Source organism: Magallana gigas, chromosome 3 (genome assembly GCF_963853765.1).
Source record: "Magallana gigas chromosome 3, xbMagGiga1.1, whole genome shotgun sequence".
NCBI lineage: Eukaryota > Metazoa > Mollusca > Bivalvia > Ostreida > Ostreidae > Magallana > Magallana gigas.
This window is the reverse complement of record NC_088855.1, coordinates 14,124,054-14,144,752: the sequence shown is the minus strand read 5'-3', so window position 1 is coordinate 14,144,752 and position 20,699 is coordinate 14,124,054. Positions and strand designations below refer to the sequence as shown.

The window sequence follows — 20,699 nt, the reverse complement described above, 5'->3', positions numbered from 1 at the left end:
CGTCAATTGTATTTAAATATTGCTTTTAAAAAACAAGCCAGAAATACGCCTTCTTCCTGCACGAGGCATACACTCCCTTCCCATGATAGTTCAATTCGGACAAACGTCCTCTTTAAACATCGATTATCTTATTTGATTGTCAAGGTCAAATAATTCAAGTTTTACATGGATGTACAATTAATGTACTAGCTGCGATATATATATTATATATCTATCTATGTAATTGTTTAAAAGCATTTTGTGTGTGTATGAAAATAGATAAAATTATGATGCTATGAACTATTTGGTGAATGTTAAAGATAAACATTCCTTTAATCACTATACTAGTATTCGAATTTCTATCTTCAAAAATCAAGAAGTTTTTTTTCGTTCACGAAAAACACACAAATGAACAGAAAAAACACACATAACTATTAAGTTAGCTGTAGGTCTGTAGCTCCCGGTCTGTAAAAATTCGGATAGACGACCTGGGAGCTACAGTGCCACCTATTGAAAAAATTGTGTATTTATTAATATTTACATCTACAAAGTATTATTCCCTCTATTTCTTACGGAAACCTTTAGTTAGTTCATAGCTCTATAGAAACAGCCAGACTAAAATCTACACGCCCCGTTTATCGATTGGTCGAAATCTACAGCAGCTGAAACTGATAAGAAACTGACAGGACAGATATAGACACGCCCTGTTTATCGATTGGTCCAAACCTACAGCGACCTAGAAAAAATCACGGACTGCACGAAATAATTATGACGATGGCAGACTCAAAGTCTCACAGGAGGCGATTTGGCTGTTTCTTTTAGCTAACGTACTTACGTACATTGACAGTAATTTAGAGAATTTTACTTACTTTTCATAATCAATTTATCAATTAGCTAAAAGAAAGATGTTAATATAAACAATAAAATGCATTCTTTGATGATTCATTCGGGTTATAAAGGTAGCGATCAATGCAAAAAAAAATTACATAACCCGGTAACGCGGGTTATGTATTTTTTCTGCAATGTCGATACCTTCATATCCCGAATGAATCACCAAAGAAAGCGTTTTATTGTTTAAATATTGCGCACAAAAACATGTGCTAGTTTTAGACTGGTCAACGTTATTTATACGGAAATTCTGTGTAAACATTTAGTACCATTAATTTTTTCATGTATTTTACTACTATTCGTCTCTTTACTTGCCTCAGACGTTCTACCGACCTCGGAAAATCAAGGGCTGATGATGGAGTTTAAAAGAAAACAGAGGCAAGTAAAGAGACGAAATTATTAAAGCTTTATACATATTTTAATTATTTTAAATAACAGCGTAGCTTTAATGTGAATGTTGCTCCCAAGGACTGGTCAGAAATTCCGTGTTGTGTTCATTTTATGAAAGTCAAATGTTCATTTAATTTGTTAATTTTTTTTCTATAGATGTCTTTTTTTAAAGATGCATAGATTTTCTATACAATTTTAAAAATTCCTTTCCACATCGGGTCCATTCATGGCAATCAATAGCAGTCGCGTTGCAGAAATATATCTATTTCGAACACAACTGTTCAATTCAGAATGAATTGGACTTCCATGTTGTAAAGTGAGAAATCCGTAAATATCACATTAAATTCTTGAATTTCAGACAGTTTCAATATGAATATTTGAAATATTAGTATCCCTTTATAAAAATTAATTATCAATAGCTTTTTTCTGGATTCCGTTGAAACTTTGAATTTCAATGCAACAATTTATCACAATAGATTATATCGTAATTTTATTGACATTCAAATGCAAACTATATATATATGTGTCTCGGTTTACGTTAGGTACACCATCTGTCACCCTCTCGCTGAGAGGGGATAAGGTTGCTGCGAGACAGCGCGGAGTGTGTTGGTGTCTGTTCCAGCTTTAAGGATGTTGTTACTCGTGATAAAACTTGATTTATACTTTTCTAATAGGTAATGTAGGTAAACCAAAATGATCAATTTATGAAAATTAAGTTTTATAAGTACGACCAGTTCAATCATCCTAAAGGCAGCACAACTGTGAATCTATAAAATGTGCAAGTACAATCATTTCTCGGAAAAGTTGCATGTTTAACGATGCATCAAGTTCTGAAGACGCACTGCAAACTAATGTGCAAACTTGTAATATACATCCCCTCAGAGCTGATTGAATCAGCTGTGTAATTAACTGAATAAGTCTGACGAGTAAGTAGTCCGGGTCGCGATATTTTATATGGCAACATTTACCTTCAAAACCGGAACCAAAATCTATGAAACGAGCATTTCGGGCGGTTTTGATCGATTATAGGGAAATAGCCTTAAAACTCTAGAACTTATTACGACAATAATTATTACTCAATGTCAATGTTTATAGTTAAACAAACAAGTATAGCTACCTTTTTGGCAGAAATTATACGCACTATCAGAAAAACGAAAAAGAAGAATATGACTACAGAATTTAAAAGAGCGATGAATAATTATAATGTCCTTTGCGATATTTTTCTGTAAGTAACGATATTGTATATTTTATTTGATAATGAATATATCGGAAAGGACAATGATATCACGCAATAGATGAACAAATGTGCTTGCTATAAATTTGTTTTGATTTTGATTTAATTGATTTAATTTTGAAAAGCAAGCATTAAACAAAATCATGTACACATGTACATGTTATAGTAACATGGTTACATACATGTAACATCCTAACTCTAGAATCCTTGTCGGTGACAGGCCGGACTTGGTCAGCAGTCAATACAATAACGGTTACCTGTGTAGAGGGACTCGGGGCTCTTCATTGAATTTCTGTAAAGATAGATAGTCTTGCATATTCATTTAATTTACCTGTGGATCGAGTAACTTGATCAGATCTAAATTTCGAAGCAATTCTATTTGCAGAATCTTCTCGAGTGATTGAGAACATTCAGAAGCTTGTACCATCGCACGGTGAGTTTAAACGTTACATATTAATTATTTAATATAACTAGTGCTATACCATAATTTGCTGCAAATGAGAATGATTGTGTATGAAAAAGTAAAGAAATAAAGTCAAGGGAGATTTCAAATTTTAAACTGAAGTTAAGTTAGTTTTTTAGTTTTTAAGTGGATGTTTCAGAAGAGCTATAAACACGTTGGTTTTTTTTTTCTATATAGTCACTATAGCCTTCACCAGACCTCTTAGTTGACACAGACAACAGCAAGATAAAAACGGAACCCGAAAACCTAGACACAGGCCAAAACAAGGTAAATACGGAACCCGAAATCTTGTGATAACAGTCAAATATAAATATTTGCAGAAGGCCGAACTTGCCAATTTCTGGGTTATATTTGTTTTTGTTTGTTTATATCGTTTTAGGACACATAATGAATATATGATAAATACAGTCAGAATATAGTTTATCCAGAACGGAACGGAAATCTGAAGTTTTCTCAACATTTACTTCATGCACATATTATTTAATCTATATGGTGAAGCACGTGTGACCTACTTTTAGTTAATGTTAATTCTAAACTTTTCTTCAAAGAAAATTTCGTTGTTCGTTTGGTGCTATATATAGCCAGTATGAAACAAAAAAAAAATGTATTGTTGTGGTTAAAGTGCGTGAAAACCTATTTTAGCACGACCCAACGTGGCATAGATACTACCGACAAAACAAATCGCGTCCTGGTGTCCGAGGCTTTCCGACTGTGGTTTCCTCGGGAACCAGGCTACAAAACATATTGACAATTTACCTTCGAAGCCCAGACATTTCTATTGTCTTGTCATGAATGAAATTCAAATTTACATCAAATTCATTTTTTAAGAAAAACCAATTGGTAAAGAAGATGGGGGAATAAGATGGCGCAAATGCATTTGCACCTAAATAAGGTTAGCTTTATGTCAGGAACTCTAACCACTGAGCCATTTCAGACACAATTACAAAGTAGGCTCTTTAAATATTATGTGTCACTTTGGCTACGAATTTACGGACTTGTATTATTTTTTCAAAACGTTCAATTGTTGGGATACAAAATGATATTTTTAATGTATAATGGGTCATCTCTCCAAGTTTTTGTTGATTGAAATCGGTTTGTTTTCCAATAGACCTTAATTAGACTATGAGAAAAATATGGAGCCCAGACCCACTCTATAAAAGAAAATGCCTTAAAGTTCTAAAAAATGACACTATTTGCAGGTTTTGATACGTATACGCCTGTTTGAGTCAACATACCTGGTATTATATTTATAGGTTTAAAATCAATGATATGTTAAATATATACTGTTTTAAATGATTTTAAAAAAATTAAAAGATTTATTGATATTTTAATTTTTCAGTAGCTTGTCCGACCGTGTATGGGTATTTACACGCCTTATCCACCCATCTTCTTTATACGATTGCCTAACCATGAGTGAAACGTTTAATAAAACCAATGTGATTAATTACGACCAATCTCAACTGCAAAACAGAGTGAATTACTAACGGGCAAATACACCCCCGCATATATACATATGAATACGAGTCATTTAATTTGTTTATAACATATTGTCCTTGTCAAAAACATGTAATGGCACATTAATATTCTATGGCTTATTTCCAGTCCAGATCGATTTATATATCGATCCATCAAAATAACCTAGTAGACATCGTATGAATGTGTTACATTAAAAGTTTAAGATTTATCAATTTAAACTTAACTTTATCAGTTTAACTGTTATAGTTAAGTTTAAATTGATAAATTTTAAACTTTTAATATAACAAATGTCTGCATATTACATTTATTATGGCGTTCTGGCGATCGCTACTTAATTACATGTATATGGGGTTCTGGTTGCTGTTAAATAAAATTTGAGAAGTCTTTCGTTTACTTGATGTGTGAAATATTGAAATCGAGAAGGAAAAAACCTTTTGGATCAGTGGATATAAATTGATAGGCGGATTCGACGGCTTTTACCATTCCACTTTAAAATCACCAGACGAGTGTACGTAATAATTGGGATTAATTTGATACAAAATACCCAATTTATCCCCTTACTTTGAATCACTGAAATATGAATCAACAATCATGAAAATTCAATAAATCTTTATTTCAAAAAAAGGTCATAAGCGGTACATTAAGCAATTATAGGAATTTAATCCTCTTTTAATCAATAGGTACCTAAGCAAATGCGGAAACTTAAAATAATTCTCACATATGATAAAACTTTCTGTAAGGGAAACTGAAACAATGTCGTTTTCAATTTCAGATCACATACAGAAGGTTCTTTTGATTTTATTTAGGTTTTTTATTTTTAGGTAAGTTGTTGAAAACCATATACAATGTCGAAGTAAAAATCATGTCCTAAATCGTAAAAAAACCATGTCTGCTGAATCCGCCGAGAACCTCAAAGAGGAGGGTTCCCGTGTTGTCTGGTTCGTTGCACTGTTTGGGAGGTTGAAACACTGACTTGTCCGTGATTTCAAACGAGAAATTCATGTAAATGGTCGTTCCCGAAAACTGGTACCCGTTTTGATCTTTTGCGTAAGCCACCATCCCTACCACCGTGCAATCCCCTCCCTTCATCGGGGCGATCATGAAGGAAGTCTCGATGGAAACGGGACCCTGAGTAATATTAAAGCGATAATTGTCTACTTTCATATTGTCATCGGTATTGCCTAGCACTGTTGACCCCATGAAAACTGCGGATGGAGGCACACAGCTCTTTTGGAACGGCTCGTTCAGATCTGTGACGTTACACGCGGTTCCATTGGTGATGACGTAACGCTTTTTGGCGGGAAAATCGAAAATGTCGCGCACCGGTTGTCCCATCATGTTTGTGGTGACTCTGGCAACCTTTTTTTCTTCCTCGTCATAGTAGAACTTCTGCATATTCTAAAAATATTCAATTTGAAACTTTAAATTTTCTTCCCAATAAGTGTATAAAAAAGAACTGAACTTACGATACGCCTGCTTGCTTGTGTATTGCATCATTCATATACATATATACGTACTTGGAAAGCCGTCTTTCCCTCTGAAATAAGTCCGTATGTCATTGCTGTTCCTTGGAACACACTCGGTGCGCAGCAAGACTGGGTAAGGGGAATACTGATCAAAATGAGTGCCACACACGGGAATACATGTACATGCATCTTGGCATTAACTGTGACTGTCAGACTGTGAACCAGTTTCTCAGCAGTTAGATGTAACAGACCGCCGGCCACATTCTGTTGGGGTTAAATATGTTGAGAGATGGAGGACCGTGCGCATACTCACAAAGCATGGCTTTGTTTCTTGGTACACGCATCTAATAAGTAAGCTAGTCGCCTTCCTGGACCTCTCCCGCTTGATCGTACGATAAAAATAATGGGATGAACGAGGTCATTCAATTTGCCCAAACGCTCAATTTTTGCTATGGAGGACACACAAGACATTTCCTATAAGACCGCGGAGCATTAACTGACAAGATTGGAAATATACAGCTTACGTCAATTTCACATGTTACAGTCAAAACATTTGAAATGGGCGGGGAAAAATTGAAGCGGACGTCTGAGAAAACATTGGATTGAAACTGTAGTTAAAGGAAATGTACATGTATTTTTCAATCCACCTCAGTGTTTCTAACTTGCTTAGGTATATGACTCAAAGCAATCGAAAAAAAATTAGTATCAGCAAGGCGATGAATAAACATTTTATGTCATCAATAAGTATGTGATAAGCAAATATGAGAAGATCCTAATTGGGGAGATATCAGACGCAAGGCAAATTAAAGCTTTGTCTAGTGACTTTGGAAAATCAGTCGTCACTAGTTAGTGTTTAGCTACATGTAGATAAACAATGGACGCGCATAACGTTATCTATTCGTATACATTAACTTAGCGGGAAAGTATAATTAACTGGATACAATTTGAAATTATTCAATCGAAGTTCGAATTATTCTCCTCGGGGAATAAACCCCAGTTCAACAATGGCCCCACTTGAATTCAGACTTGTTATATGTACGACTGATTCTCTAAAGCCATCGGACAATGCTTTGCCTTAAGTTTATTACATGTATAATCGATCACTCCCGAATTGGGATCTTCCCATATTTGCTGATTAAATACAATGTTTATCAATCGCTTTGTTGATATCAAATAAGTTTTTTCAATTGCTTTAGAAATACTGAAGTGGATTGAAAATACAGTGCCATAAACTACAGTTTCAATCCAGTGTTTTCTCAGACGTCCGCATTAATTTGTTCCCGCCCATTTCAAATGTTTTGACTGTAACGGGTGAAATTGACGTAAGCTGTATATTTCCAATCTTGCCAGTTAATGTTCCGCGGTCTTATAATTTAAACTTTCCATTATTTATTTGCACAAAACCCTTGTTTTTGTCAAAAATTGAAGGTACATTAAATTAATACCAGGCTATTTTTGGAGTACAAAATTATGGATTTCCTTATAAAGAATGCAATATGCAATTTAATGTTTATAAATAAAGTCATGGTAGGACTATGCATATTTTTCCATTGAAACTGTATATCCGAATAAAAAATATATTACATATTTTGATTACGGAAATACATAGCGGAAATCTTCACATTGCTAAGATAGAAAAACAGATGTGGAAAATAATGGAAGATTAGTTTCGTCTGACCGGCCTTATATTGAATGTTTCACTACACAGTGGCTGCATGGCAACACGATGTACTTTAGTTCTTTTTTCTCTGAGAGAGAGAGAGAGAGAGAGAGAGAGAGAGAGAGAGAGAGAGAGAGAGAGAAAGGTGTTGTGTAGCAAAAGCTATGCTTGACTTTGAATTGTTAAATATCTTTTCAAATAAATTCAAAATTAAAATTCAGATGACGTCAAACAAGCCGCTAGGTGCCGCTTTATTCGGCGTTGGAAGGATTGGCCAGGTCCATTTGAAAAACATGGTGGACAGTGGTCGGCTCATCATCCGGTGGTTGGTGGATATCCCGGCACAGCACGGGCTGATGGCGGAACTGATAAAGAGGCACAGACTGACGGGCGAAACTCAGATATCAGATATCGAGAGCAGCCAAAAGGTGTTATCGGATCCCAGGTAATTTAGACATCATTAATTCAACCCTTATTAACTGTATCTCTTTACGCCAACCCCTTCTCTATTTAAAATTGATGCACGTATTGTGATTTCGTAATATTAACATTATTTCCATGATGCGTATACTTTTACAGAGTTGATGTCGTCATAATATGTACCCCGACTCCCACGCACTATGACATCATAAAAAGGGCGTTAACCGCTGGTAAGTCTAATGCATGCATTTCATATATAAATTCATACTTCGTATTGGTGAGTATAATTGTCACCATGCCTTTGACAAAGGGATTGTGTACTTTATTTGTCTTTCAGGAAAACACGTGATGTGCGAGAAACCACTAACCTTGACAATCTCGGACACAAAGGACTGCTATGAACTGGCGAGGACACAGAAGAAGATACTTTTCTGTGCTTATAATCGGTATAACTGTAAATCTATATTTATAACAAATATTATATTGTTAATCTGTCATCTCGCGGGCTCGTAGCCAATTTTTTTTTCAAACAAAATGCATAATAAGCTGTTTTGACTACACAAATGGAAAATGCAGATGCTCTAAAAGGAAGTTGTGTAATTTAAATTCTTAAATTTAAATATTTTGTTGATTTCGTTGTACAAAAAAAATGTTGAATATTATCATAAATCCGTTGAATGAGTGGTTAAAGTATCGGGTTTGTCGAATTTGCGAACTGCTGATCACGAGCTCGAACCCGCTTTTTGGGTTTTGTCCAAATTTACTGAATCAAATTTTTGAAAATCGTAATATTTATTCAAAATTGCATATTTTTTTCACATATTTGACTTAAATATACTTCTTATATATCATGCTATCTATTATAACCCAGCTATTTTCCGCTGATTTGATAAACCTTATTTCAAAGTGTAGTGAGCCACCTTAGAATTGCATTAAACCAATCAGGGTGCTTATTTCACAGACGGTTTGACAAACAGTTCCATACTCTGTATCAAAGATACAAGAGAGGCGACATTGGAAATCTACGAGTGGTCAAATTCACCAGCAGAGAAGGGGGACAGAGCAAACAATACCTACAGAACAACAAAAGTATATTTATCTAGTATAAACCCATTAAAGAACTGAAATCCCAATCTTTAAGCCAATGTGCCGCTGGTCTGAATGGTAATGGTAAAAGTTTTATCATGAGCTGTTCCTTTCTTTAATGTTAATCGGACAAGACCATGGACTTTTGACATTATAAAAAGAACAACAGCAATTTGCCTTTCAAGATATTATTATAGAAGTCAACAACATTATTTTCTTTGAATTTAAAATGTGCTATAGATGATAATTAAGCTTAGGTAATTCCTATTCGTCGTCAAATTCTTATTGCGAAAGTCTTCTGTATCATATATATTTATGGTAGGTAGGATCTTTCTGGACATGGCGATTCACGACATCGACTACATCTGCTGGTTAGTGGGAGGAAGACCCTCCTCTGTATGTGCTTTTGGCTCCATTTCTTCTGACAACGCCGAGCTTTATCAAACCTTTGATGATGTTGACTGTGTGACCGCCATTTTGAATTTTCCAAATGGAGTGATGGCACAAATGGAAGATACTCGAGAAGCAAATATTGGTTATGAACAGAAAGTGGAGGTTAAATTTGTATTTATTACGCTTTTCTAAAGGGGAGAAGAAATTCCTATGAGTATATATCTTCTTCTTTTTATATAATAAGTCAATCATTACATTGTTAAGTGCAAGCAGAGAACGATGAATTGAAACGCGTGGTTATTCAAGTTTGAAAAATTTAAAATAAATCATGCATCAAATAATAGCATTGATTTGAATACGATTTCATTATTTAAGCAAAAGAATCAATTTGCTATATGTAAAATTGAAATACGCGGGGCAACAGTTCATATATTTAATTACAATACAGGCACGTAGCATCGTTTTTGAAAGTGGGGGGGGGGGGGGAGGGCAGACTCATCCAAAAAAGCTTCCCAAAATCCTAATCCGTGGGGGGGGGGGGGGGGGGGCAAGTATACTTTTCAATTTCACTGTTTATTTTCATATTTCATACTCGATTTTTACTTTTTACATGGTCACAGAAAAGTGTGGGGGGGGGGGGGGGCAACTCCATATTATTTCAATTTTTTGTATGTAAATTTAAGAAAAATCTTAACACCCCCCCCCCCCCCCCCCGGGTGCTACGTGCCTGCAATAAATAGTTTCTAAAGATATCGTTGCCTGCAATAGTTGATTAAATCATATTTTCAAATGAAGGTTTATTCCATTGCCTACTTGATGTCAATTTGCACTCCAATAATGCAAGACGCATTCTTTACCTTTTGTGTATTTATCCGTTAAAAACGTTTCTGTTTGTCTTTTATAAGGTCCTAGGAACCAAAGGTTTGATTCAGACACAGAATATGAAAACCAGTGAGCTGTGCACAATTACCCAGAATTCCTGTCAGTCGGAAGCACTTCTAGGGACGTTCTTTGACCGATATAAGGATAGTTTCCCTACAGAATTAAACCATTTTGTCGATGCCATTGAAGGTAAATTTTGAAATCATCTCAAGACATTGTCAACAACTTTTGTAAAAATCAAGAAAGGAAGGGTTATATTACAAAAGAGAAAATAAAATAAACAGCTTGATCTGAGGATTAACGAGATTAATATCTTATTGCTTTTTCAGGTAAAGAAGAAATTCTCGTCTCTGCAGAAAGCTGTATAATAGCTATGGAGGTCTCAGAGGCCTTAAGTGAGTCTCTGAAAACTGGAAGCATCGTTAAGTTGTGAAAAACTAACAATTGTTTTATAATGAATTATCATACGTACCGTGCTACATTTACTATTAGTACATGTACTAATGAGTGATTTGTTTTATAATTATAAATTATACATATCTGTTAGAATCCACATTGCATAAAACTGTGTTCATTTTGTGATACTGGCTTGGAAACACATTTGTGGCTGCCCTAGCTTCAGAGTTCCTATCACGTAAAGGGTCACTTAAACCTTCAACCAAATTTCTAGGTCAAATATCAAGATCATAACAGGCACAACGAAACATGTATTTATATCTTGAATACTTTTCAGACCATATTTTCTCTCTCGCTCAAGCTTTACCAAAATATATTTAAGTAAGGGTTGTAATGTGACATTAAACCAAGTATTAAATTCAAAGGTCAAGATCATGGCAAATCAGCTGTGGCCTTTATCAAGCAGAACTCTTTGAGATGGTCACCGTCTACAGGTAATCGTTGTCTAGTTTGATCTAAAAATGTATCGTCAAATGAATGGGTTTACAGAATATAAATATGTTAGAAAACAAATCCCCCAAACCGAAAACAATATCAATGTGACAGTTGTATTATTTTATTAAAAATGTTGTCATCTTCGTATCAAAGATGAGATACTCTTCACATTCCATGGTACTTGAGTAGATCAATGATTAAAGATGTATGAAAAATACAGGTAATAATTATTAACAAATGATAATTATACAATCTTATTATTAAAACAAATTGAGAGTTGTATTTCTAAATGAATATACATTAATATCTACAGAACATTTCAATGTCTTTTGACATCATTGTGTTATAACTTTATATCAGAGGATGATCCAAGTTTTAAGAACCCAAGCCTGATCCTTTTGTCTACAATTAACACCTTACAAAATTAAAATATTTAAACAAGCAATTACATTAACATTTAAACTATGATGTAAATAAACTACACTTTAAATACACATGCACAAACAGTATTCATGCAATGAAGAGAATGAACAACAGAGAAAAAGATCTGCATTTGATATTGCACAAAAATATACAGGAATGTCCAATACTTGACAAAAATATACAATACACTTTATCAAAAAAAAATGTATAAAAAAAGAAAACAGTGTCTTACCAAGAAAAAAATTCTTCTTTAAAGGAATGAATTTCTTTTTCAAGAAGACATCTAGATAGAATAAGTTTATATATTGTGTGTTTGTCAAATGATTTATGTAACACAACGCATTGATGAAGATGATAGTTCTAGTGCAATTTCCAGCAGAGTGAAGATGTCTATTTGTGTGTCAGTCCACTCAATCACCTGAAGTAGTCGTCCGGCTGAAGAAAATAAACAGAAAAGGTCTTATAATGTTTTTACAATAGATAATCAATAGATAAGCAAAGTGTCATCTGAAGTCATTTATTATCCCCCTTTTTCGCAAATTTTTAGTGAGATATTGATAACAGGTGTGAGATAACACAACAAATTTCATGATAACATACATACATATCTCAATATTATAACAATACTAGACAACATTGAGATGGTGACCATCTCAAAGGGCCCAACTTAAATAATGGACAATAGTATGAAAAGCCTTTAAGAGAATTTTGCTTTGACCTTTTCCAGCTGGCATAGATTTTCTAATTCAATCTCATTACCCCTTATATACTGGCATTTTTTTTCAATCTGAGTAAGATTAAGCAAATAGGAAATAATCTATGGTCTAAAACTGAATATAAAGAGATCCCCTATGATTTTCACATTGACTTGATTCAAGTCACTGCACACCATTTAACAAAAAAGCTTTGTTTAAGTAAAGTATTAGCCAAATTAGGCTAACAAGAGAGTATATATATACTCTTAACAAAGAAATGTACTGTGATCCATTATGACCTTGACATTCGACCCACAAACATCATTCACGGTCACTACATGTCTACATACCCTTTGATCAATGGCATCATGTGGGTTACGTATGAGTCTGCTTGAAGCAAAGGGAGGGAAGACATGCTCAGGACAAGGATTTTTCATATAATTCTGCTATGACCTTCACATTGGACCTTGAAATTTGCTTCAAGGTCACTACACACTCTTTACTCAAAAGCTCTCTTTAATATGTGAAGTATGAGCTAAATAGGGCTTATAAGAAAGTATATATATGCTCTGGAAAAAGAAATTTTGCATGGTCTAATATGACCTTGACCTACAAACATCATTCAAGGTCACTGCATACCCTTTGACCAGACACTCTGTGAAGTATGAGCCATATTGGACCAAGGGGAGAAAAGATATACCCCTGGACAAGGATTTTATATATAATTCTGCTATGACCTTAACATAAGACCTAAAAACATGGTTTAAAGCCATCGCACACCCACTACCCAAAGGCACTCTGTGGGTGAGGTATGAGTCAGATTGCGCCAAGGGGAGAGAAGGTATGCTGCGGACAAGCGATCTTGGACGGAAAGACAGACGGACAGATTGATCATGTGAGGGCACCCGCAAAGCGGGGCCCTAATAATCATTGGGTAATCAGTTGCCCACTTGTACATACATGTGGTAGTATTTCAATATATGTATCAGTACTTACTTTGTCAATCAATTTTGTATGGCATTTTGAATAACTCCATAAATTATCTTTGTTTAATTCAATTGAATAAATGTGACATCTATAGGTTATATGATACATGCACTGGGTCAAGGAACTATACAGGAGATTAAATTATGTTTGAGGTTAAACATTGAGATAACAAATGAAAAAGGGTGCAAGGTTTACATCTTTGTACACTATCTGGGAGAGGGTTACCAAATGAAATACACAACTGAATATAAAATGTCAAAAGGTCTTTATAAACTAGTATCCATTGATAACCTTTCATAAAAAGCAAGTTTTTATAAAAATCTCAAATAAGATACATGTAATTAAAAACAACACTATTTCTTGTAAAGATCAGATTTCAAACTATATTTCAATAATTACTGTGGAATCGTAAGATTTCGTGGTGGCTCAGTTTTCATAGAATTTGGGGATACCTCTCATCCACGAAATAACATCCTCCACAAATTAATAAATTAATAGGGTAAAAAAGTCATATTTCCTTTTGTAGCTTTAAGAGAATACACAAAATTATGTCCCCACGAACTTGTAAAATTTAAGCAATCCACGAAAATTGGTCCCTACTAAATTTAATGATTCAACAGTACTGTAGTTCAATAGGAATCAAGTCTAATTACAGACAACATTATTTATCGTCGTTGCAAAGAAACAAAACAAAATCAAACTCACAACACAACAAAATTTGTGGGAGGGTTGGGATAGATTTAAACCTCTGGGATCAGTTCGGCTGCCAGGATGTGCCAGCATTCGAATTTGTGGTCCGGGTTCTTCAGGGTGTCGTACCAGTGTTTAAGCCGCTGACCTTTGGCGTTAATGCCCAGTTGTACACCACCTGCAATGGAAGAATATTATATTACTCAGAGTATCAATTTTAAAACTATAGTTACTATACATTTCCAATGGACAGTAAATCGTTATACTGCTGATTTGAAGCAACAATAAGATTAACCTTTGCTTGAATATTGCATGCAAATTAGAAAACCTCTAAAAGTAACGGAACTGTTATGAAAGCAAGTAAAAATAAAAAATAAAAAAAAAGCAGATTTACATTTGGTAGTATTTTTGATATTATTTAACATGGCTTATACAATCTCTGCAAAGAGTATCCACTACTTACCAATGAAATCATTAGCTTTCCCAATATCCCTATCCCACACTGTAATCTCCAGGGTTTTCTTAGCTAATTCATTATGCTTAATGTCATATATAAATTCCTGTCATAAGAAAATTTAATATCCTTATTATCAAGTTCAAATTGGTACATATAATTAGAAAAATAAAATATTTTACATTTTGATACTGAATAAAAGCAAATTTCCCTTACCTCATTATACTCCGGATTAAGAGTTTTCTTTTTTATGGCAGTTTTGAACTTTGACCTTTTTTCTGGGTCAGGTTTTAAGTATCTGGGTACCAAGACAGAAGTTATTAAAATACCAGGAATGTACCAGTAAAACTAAAATTCTTGACAATGCTGTGATTGCTCATAATTACTCTTATCCCTAACCCATCACCTTAACTATTCCATGTACTGGTGCTGTTTGGCCATACAAAGTGATACATGTATTTCATGGGGGTTATTTGTACTATTTATACAGCTAATAAAGTTACATGTATCTTATTCTTTCTTTTGTTTATTTTAAAATTTAACAAAATGAGTTTTTGGGGTTTTTTTTTGCAATTTTTTGATTCAATACAGCTGTTCAAATGGCACACATTAGCCAACAAATAATAACAGATTATTAAAAAAAAATAAATGGATATACATATTAATATATTACAGTGTAATAAAATTTTAAGGAAGTAAGTTTTTGCATTAATACTTAGGAACCAACTAACCTAAACATATTTATAAATGTACAACAAAAATAGTACTTTGAATATTGTTTTTTCATTTTCACACAATTCTTGAAAGTATTGCAGATTCCCAATAAAACTGAAAGAATTAATATCCACATACAATAACAAAAAGAAACTTCTGCAGATTTTAAAATCTTTCTAAAAAACGTTTTATTTTTCTGACAGTTGTAAAAAATATGAAATTATGACGAAAGTTTGGTGCTCGTTATTCTATATTTTTCAAATTTAATACAAAACAGTGGCATAGCAGAATGGGGTCCACCCGTAAAATAAGGAAGCTATAGTAACTTACAATTTGACATAGGGGTCCGAGTATCCGTTGGAGTCGCAGGCCGCTAGCTCCACACAGCGGACCACGTTCACAACCAGGCACTGCTTTGCTGTCGAGTACTTCAGCCCCAGGAGGATCTTACCCCGGTCATGTGACAAAAGATCATCGTCCTTGTCCGTCTAAATGTAATAAAAAAAGCCACATCAGAACTGATATATTATAATTCAGGTAATTCATGCCTTTTATTTCATTCACAAATGCTGATTAACAACAAAACTGTAATGAGTAATTTCTATAAGCAAATAGTAATTCTGTTAAATTTTCTTATAAACAGATATAAACAATTGGTTCGTGAAGATAAATATTAGTGAGCACAAAATGCTCGAAAATCATACCGATATTAATCATAGCTGTTTACAGTTATGTACCTAGGTACTAAACCAGGGGGTCATTTCAAATGAAAATAAGTCAAAAACTCACAGGAATTGCCTTCTCCAGGCAGACATTAAAATGTTTGGTTTGATGGGGCTGTAATGTTTTGAGTGGCACTCTTGTCTCTCCAATAAAATCAAAACCAAATGCATCCTCATCCAACACAGCTAATCTACAAGATTAAGAAACGAAAGTCTTTATCCAAGAATTATTGAATAAATTCACAATCTTTGTTAAAAAGTAAGCCAGATTTGGCAATATTTGATTTTCTAAAAAGAAACCTGCATATACAAGTTGCAACAGTTTACATTTTAATAATTAAATAATTTCACAGACATGCTTTACCTTATGAAAAAAATAGATGATTTCACAGACACGCTTTAACTAATGAAATAATAGATGATTTCACAGACACGCTTTACCTGAGAGTCTTTTTGTACATGTCATCCTCTGTGATTCCATAGTATGTTAATGTCTCGTTCCAGTCCGGATTCAGCGTCTTGTGGATTGTCTTAGTTCTCAATTTGTTGGACTACAAGCAAAAAAATAAATAAATAGAAAATACTAATTACTAAATTAATATGCAATTTTTATGAACAAGCTGAGCACATGCAATATCAAATTGTACTTTCTTTTTTCCTTTAAAATTCATCAGTATAATGGCCTGTGGAAAATTTATGAATTAGAGGCAGTAAGATGTGGGTTATTTACACACCTTGCTGGCTCCAGGAAGAAGATGAAGTTTGACGTAAGGATCCGATAGACCATTGGAATCCATAGCCTTGAGACCCTGCAAATCAAAATTAGGTACTAGTGCATTAATACAATACACTTTTAATAATCTAAACTGTCTAGGTAATTAAACTAATAAGTATAATTTCTCCTAGTTCTGTTTTTTTTTACAGTTTTAAATGTTATCACTGACAATATTTTGTGAAGACAGATACAGATTTGATAAAATTGTTATTCCTCTATTTTTTTTTTCAACTAGTGGTGTGCTTCATTCTTGGATCAACGGAAAATATTCATCATAAGTTTTTCAGCCAAAAACTATAATCGTTATTTTTGAAAAGGGAAACAACTCAATTTCATTCTTACTGTTGGAAAATAGAGTTGCCCCCTTTTAATATCTTTTCAATCAAATTAATCAATTGCAGCAGAAATTGACAAAATGTTTCCAGATTATTAGTTTCGCTATACTTTACTACTATTCCAAACTGAGTAGTTGCATGTTTAAAAGGTTAAAAATTGCCATCCCTTAAATTGGCAAATGACAATTAATATAAGGCCCAGTTTTCAGTCTTTTTTTTTTATCCAAGGGCAACTTAAATTAGCCTAAGAAAACCTGATAATGGAGGACAAAACCTATAATGAACTTAGTCAGAATACTGATCTTAGAGACTTACCCTTGCTCTGACTATGGAACAGTGAAGTGCATTGTTTGCTGCATCATACAGAAGAGACATTTCTAATGACCCAAGAGAACCTGTAACATACAGTCATTAAAAAGTGCATTAAAAAATACAATAATTAAAAATGCATCATCTGAGTACATAATGCATGTATGTCTGTCTAGATCTACCTAAGTACATATCTATGATGGATAATTATGTCAGCGTACTCAAAGTAACACATTTTAAAATGTAAGACATTCCCCAAATACGCAATAGTGTGTATATACACTCTCCTTTAAATGATATGATATGGTCAATATTTCGGTGAACACAGAGCCATAAGATTTCATATTGAGGTAATATTGACCTACATTAAGGTTTTTTCTCACAAGATGCATCAGCATTTGAAGATCTTAAGGCTATATACGGTGCTTGAGATATAACATATATATGGATAATAAGGTAGTGGACAATATTGAAGAAAAATCCATAGCATTTCAATTTATACAGCACATATGTACCATACTATAAAATGGCACACCCGTTGAAAAATTGTTCAACTTTCCCAAAGTACAAATCACAAAGATTAATTCCTACCATTTGTTGGACTTTCAGGGGAAGACAGGTTGTCTTCATGCTCCGAGTGGGGGTGGTTTTTTCCATATTTGGTAAAAGCATCATCAATGTCCGCCTCATCCGCCAATTTGCTTGGAGGGGGACAGGGAACATGTGACCCATTGGTAGCATGGTGGATTGTACCTACAATTTGGGAAAAGACTCATTATAAGTTCACATAGAGGCTCTTTTTAAAAAATAAATTATGTTATGAATTGAAGTTGATTCTCTCCTTTTATTTTTTTTGTCCCATTAAAATATCTTTTTAAACTTTAAAAATATTTTATACGATTGAAAAAAAAATGCATTAAAAAATCAGATTTTGCTTTTTTTAAGTTCATCTCATAGTAGGAAAAAAAAACCATGGAATTAAAGGCATGGGACTGAAACCAGCACATGTATTTTGAAACTCTACATATTTTTACTAACTGTGGAAACATTTCAGTATACATAAGGATCAATATTTGAGTAGTAAAATAATTTCAGATTCATAGGGTATAATATATTTGCATTACTGCACAGTCACAGTTAGAATTCATGTCCACATAATCCATTAACATTATAGATCCAGCAATGATTTTATAGTACATACATGTATATATGTATATATTTCAAAAAAAATTCCTTAGCCTCTTTCTGAGTTGTTTCTACCATTTAAAAAGCTGGGAAATGCACTATTTTATGACATACTATGTGTGAAAATTCATAATAGAAGAAATGTAAACAACCTTTGAGAATTGGGTTTTTTCAATAAAAGAATATTTCTCTGTTAAGAACTTTTCTTATTATGATACATTTTCCTAGCTTTTGCTAGTAACAGTATGAAATAAAAAATTAGCTGACGTATTACAGTTGTACGTACACTATAGCTATTGATACAAATCTTAGAAAAAGTGTGTCACTGATATTTCACCTAGATCTACAGGTAGCATAAACTTTAAGTAGGAGTGATATACCAATGGAATGTTCAATATTCAGTGAGGTATAAACATCTTTATAAAATTTACATGTATTCCTAAAATCCTAAAATCTAAATGCATTAAAAAGACACGCAGCAGGCCAAAATTTCACGGATATTAGCTTTGAACTAGAAAAATTGATCATTTATCTGTTATATTAAGAATTGTCTCTCTTTTCAGAAGTTCACTGTACTCTAAGTAGATCAGATGCACGATAAATGGAGCTTTCTCACTCTGCATAAGCACCAGACTCTCAACAGATTTCCTGTAAATGACGGAAGATAACGAAGCAAGAGGACACACATTTATATAAGGAATGCTGGCTTGATTAATGGGGCTCTGTCTCTCCAATCAATACTGTCTGGTCTTTAATCAGTGCACTACCGGTGGGATAATAGCAAGGATGGCTGTTGTTAATCAAGTTTATGTTTTTCAGAATTTATGATTTGATGACCAGTATACTTTAAAATAAACAACTAAGCTCAAGAGAAATAAAACCAGTTACTATACAGACAGTTGTTTAGCTAAGGTCATATTGCAAATCATAGTTTCTTGGCTTGCAACAAACAAAATTTATCAGTACAAGGATCCACTTAGTTCTGTCTCTGGAGATCTGACAGTAAATATGCCATTATATGCTACACTTATGCATAATAAATTCCTTTTTCTCTAACTTCTGTCATTGATTTTTGGTGACTGTTGATAAACAATTCAGCTAGCTGTTTTGATTTTTCTGTTGTCTGTTTTAAATGGAGTTCAATATTCTCTACAGAAAAATGCCTTTACTCTCTTTAATCATTTTCGATACCTGTATCTAATGCACATTTTCTATCTGTAAAAACATGACAGATATAACTTTGAAGAGTTGATGGAAACTAGTGACAATAATTTCTCATAAAAAACATTATCTAGCTAATCCACATGTTTAATAGGGAGACAATTAATTTTTGATCCATTTTCAAACTCTGTTATGATTTTAAAAAAGATTTATTCAACAAAACAAATGTACAAAAAAACATTGTAGTTTATATATATGTATATATACACTGTACACGTATATATATATTACAAACCTACAGCGCGATTGTCACTACATTAAACATACATTGTATATAGAACACTTTACAGCATCATAAACCTAACAAATGAAACACAATATCAGAAGCATTACCTTGTAATGCGCTTACAGTAACAATGCTACAAAAAAATACTAGTCCATCATTGCACCGATGATTAACTTTGCACTATGTCCCTTGCGAGTCATTGCACTTGGCGTTTCAATCATTTTGCTACACTCTTTGACATCTAAGCATTTCCTCAGAGACAATTAAACAGATTAGTAGCATTACAACATAATTGGGTTAGTAGGATGACGACACAATATGTCATTCCCTGTCAATATTTAACACACTTTCAACTTTAATGCAAAAGTTATGATTTGATCCTGCAATTCTGTGAGCACAATGATTCAGCCCATGGGGTCATTTATGCAATTACGCAATTTTTCTTGGTAGCTTGATGGGATTTGCAAGTATAGTATTACAGACAAAGTGGAGTAAGTCTAAGTGAAAGCAATAAATGAAGGCTTTCCAGAAAAAAAAAATTCAAAGAGTCTATAATGTGCTTAAATAAACTGATTGATAAAACATCAAATGAAATAAAATTGCAAATAAAAAATGTAGCAACCTGTAAAAATACAAGTATTTATATACCATTTAAAAAGGTGCAAATATTTGCTTGCATAATATTATAAGTGCTGTAAGTATTTAGTACGATTCATGTTTATCCTCCACAAATTT

The 20,699-nt window shown here is 33.5% G+C and overlaps 3 protein-coding genes across 12 annotated transcripts in view; 1 reads left to right on the top strand and 2 right to left on the bottom strand.

Annotated features, from left to right (window-relative positions):
* The first annotated feature begins 1,814 nt into the window (after positions 1 to 1,814).
* LOC105326483 (myo-inositol 2-dehydrogenase) lies at positions 1,815 to 13,424 on the top strand. Of its 2 annotated transcripts, none has more exons than XM_011426549.4 (10): positions 1,815 to 1,931; positions 2,877 to 2,924; positions 3,132 to 3,221; positions 7,778 to 8,001; positions 8,136 to 8,206; positions 8,314 to 8,422; positions 8,938 to 9,065; positions 9,385 to 9,617; positions 10,361 to 10,526; positions 10,667 to 13,424. In XM_011426549.4, exons 4-10 carry the CDS (start codon positions 7,778 to 7,780, stop codon positions 10,768 to 10,770), a joined length of 1,035 nt encoding a protein of 344 aa, XP_011424851.3. In that variant the 5' UTR covers positions 1,815 to 1,931; positions 2,877 to 2,924; positions 3,132 to 3,221; the 3' UTR covers positions 10,771 to 13,424. The 2 variants fall into 2 exon arrangements, with proteins under 2 accessions (XP_011424851.3, XP_065934672.1); XM_066078600.1 differs by lacking the exon at positions 1,815 to 1,931 and adding an exon at positions 2,712 to 2,785.
* Positions 5,023 to 6,159, bottom strand: LOC105326482 (uncharacterized). Its single transcript, XM_011426547.3, has 2 exons — positions 5,948 to 6,159; positions 5,023 to 5,828 (listed from the first exon to the last, which is right to left on the bottom strand). The coding sequence occupies exons 1-2, from the start codon at positions 6,083 to 6,085 to the stop codon at positions 5,298 to 5,300; spliced, it is 669 nt and encodes a 222-aa protein (XP_011424849.3). The 5' UTR covers positions 6,086 to 6,159; the 3' UTR covers positions 5,023 to 5,297.
* LOC105326480 (double C2-like domain-containing protein beta) overlaps positions 11,334 to 20,699 on the bottom strand; it is a 26,961-nt gene continuing 17,595 nt past the window's right edge. For 7 of the 9 annotated variants that reach the window (XM_066078592.1, XM_066078594.1, XM_066078591.1 and 4 more), the window contains exons 9-18: positions 17,924 to 18,085; positions 17,339 to 17,418; positions 16,648 to 16,722; positions 16,355 to 16,464; positions 15,981 to 16,104; positions 15,522 to 15,679; positions 14,694 to 14,775; positions 14,487 to 14,583; positions 14,080 to 14,201; positions 11,334 to 12,086 (exon numbers count right to left, since the gene is read on the bottom strand). In XM_066078592.1, the coding sequence (XP_065934664.1) occupies positions 12,066 to 12,086; positions 14,080 to 14,201; positions 14,487 to 14,583; positions 14,694 to 14,775; positions 15,522 to 15,679; positions 15,981 to 16,104; positions 16,355 to 16,464; positions 16,648 to 16,722; positions 17,339 to 17,418; positions 17,924 to 18,085 (1,031 nt within the window). In that variant the 3' untranslated portion in view covers positions 11,334 to 12,065. Of the gene's footprint in view, positions 12,087 to 14,038; positions 14,202 to 14,486; positions 14,584 to 14,693; positions 14,776 to 15,521; positions 15,680 to 15,980; positions 16,105 to 16,354; positions 16,465 to 16,647; positions 16,723 to 17,338; positions 17,419 to 17,923; positions 18,086 to 20,699 lie in introns of all 9 variants that reach the window. The other 2 variants (XM_066078597.1, XM_066078599.1) reach the window with 1 other exon arrangement.

Coding starts and splice junctions, on each gene's coding strand:
- LOC105326483 (XM_011426549.4), top strand. CDS start 7,778: ATGACGTCAAACAAGCCGCTAGGTGCCGCTTTATTCGGCGTTGGAAGG. Junction 8,423..8,937: donor CTTTTCTGTGCTTATAATCG/GTATAACTGTAA, acceptor CTTATTTCACAG/ACGGTTTGACAAACAGTTCC. Junction 10,527..10,666: donor TTTTGTCGATGCCATTGAAG/GTAAATTTTGAA, acceptor TTGCTTTTTCAG/GTAAAGAAGAAATTCTCGTC.
- LOC105326482 (XM_011426547.3), bottom strand. CDS start 6,085: ATGCATGTACATGTATTCCCGTGTGTGGCACTCATTTTGATCAGTATT. Junction 5,829..5,947: donor AGGGAAAGACGGCTTTCCAA/GTACGTATATAT, acceptor GAATATTTTTAG/AATATGCAGAAGTTCTACTA.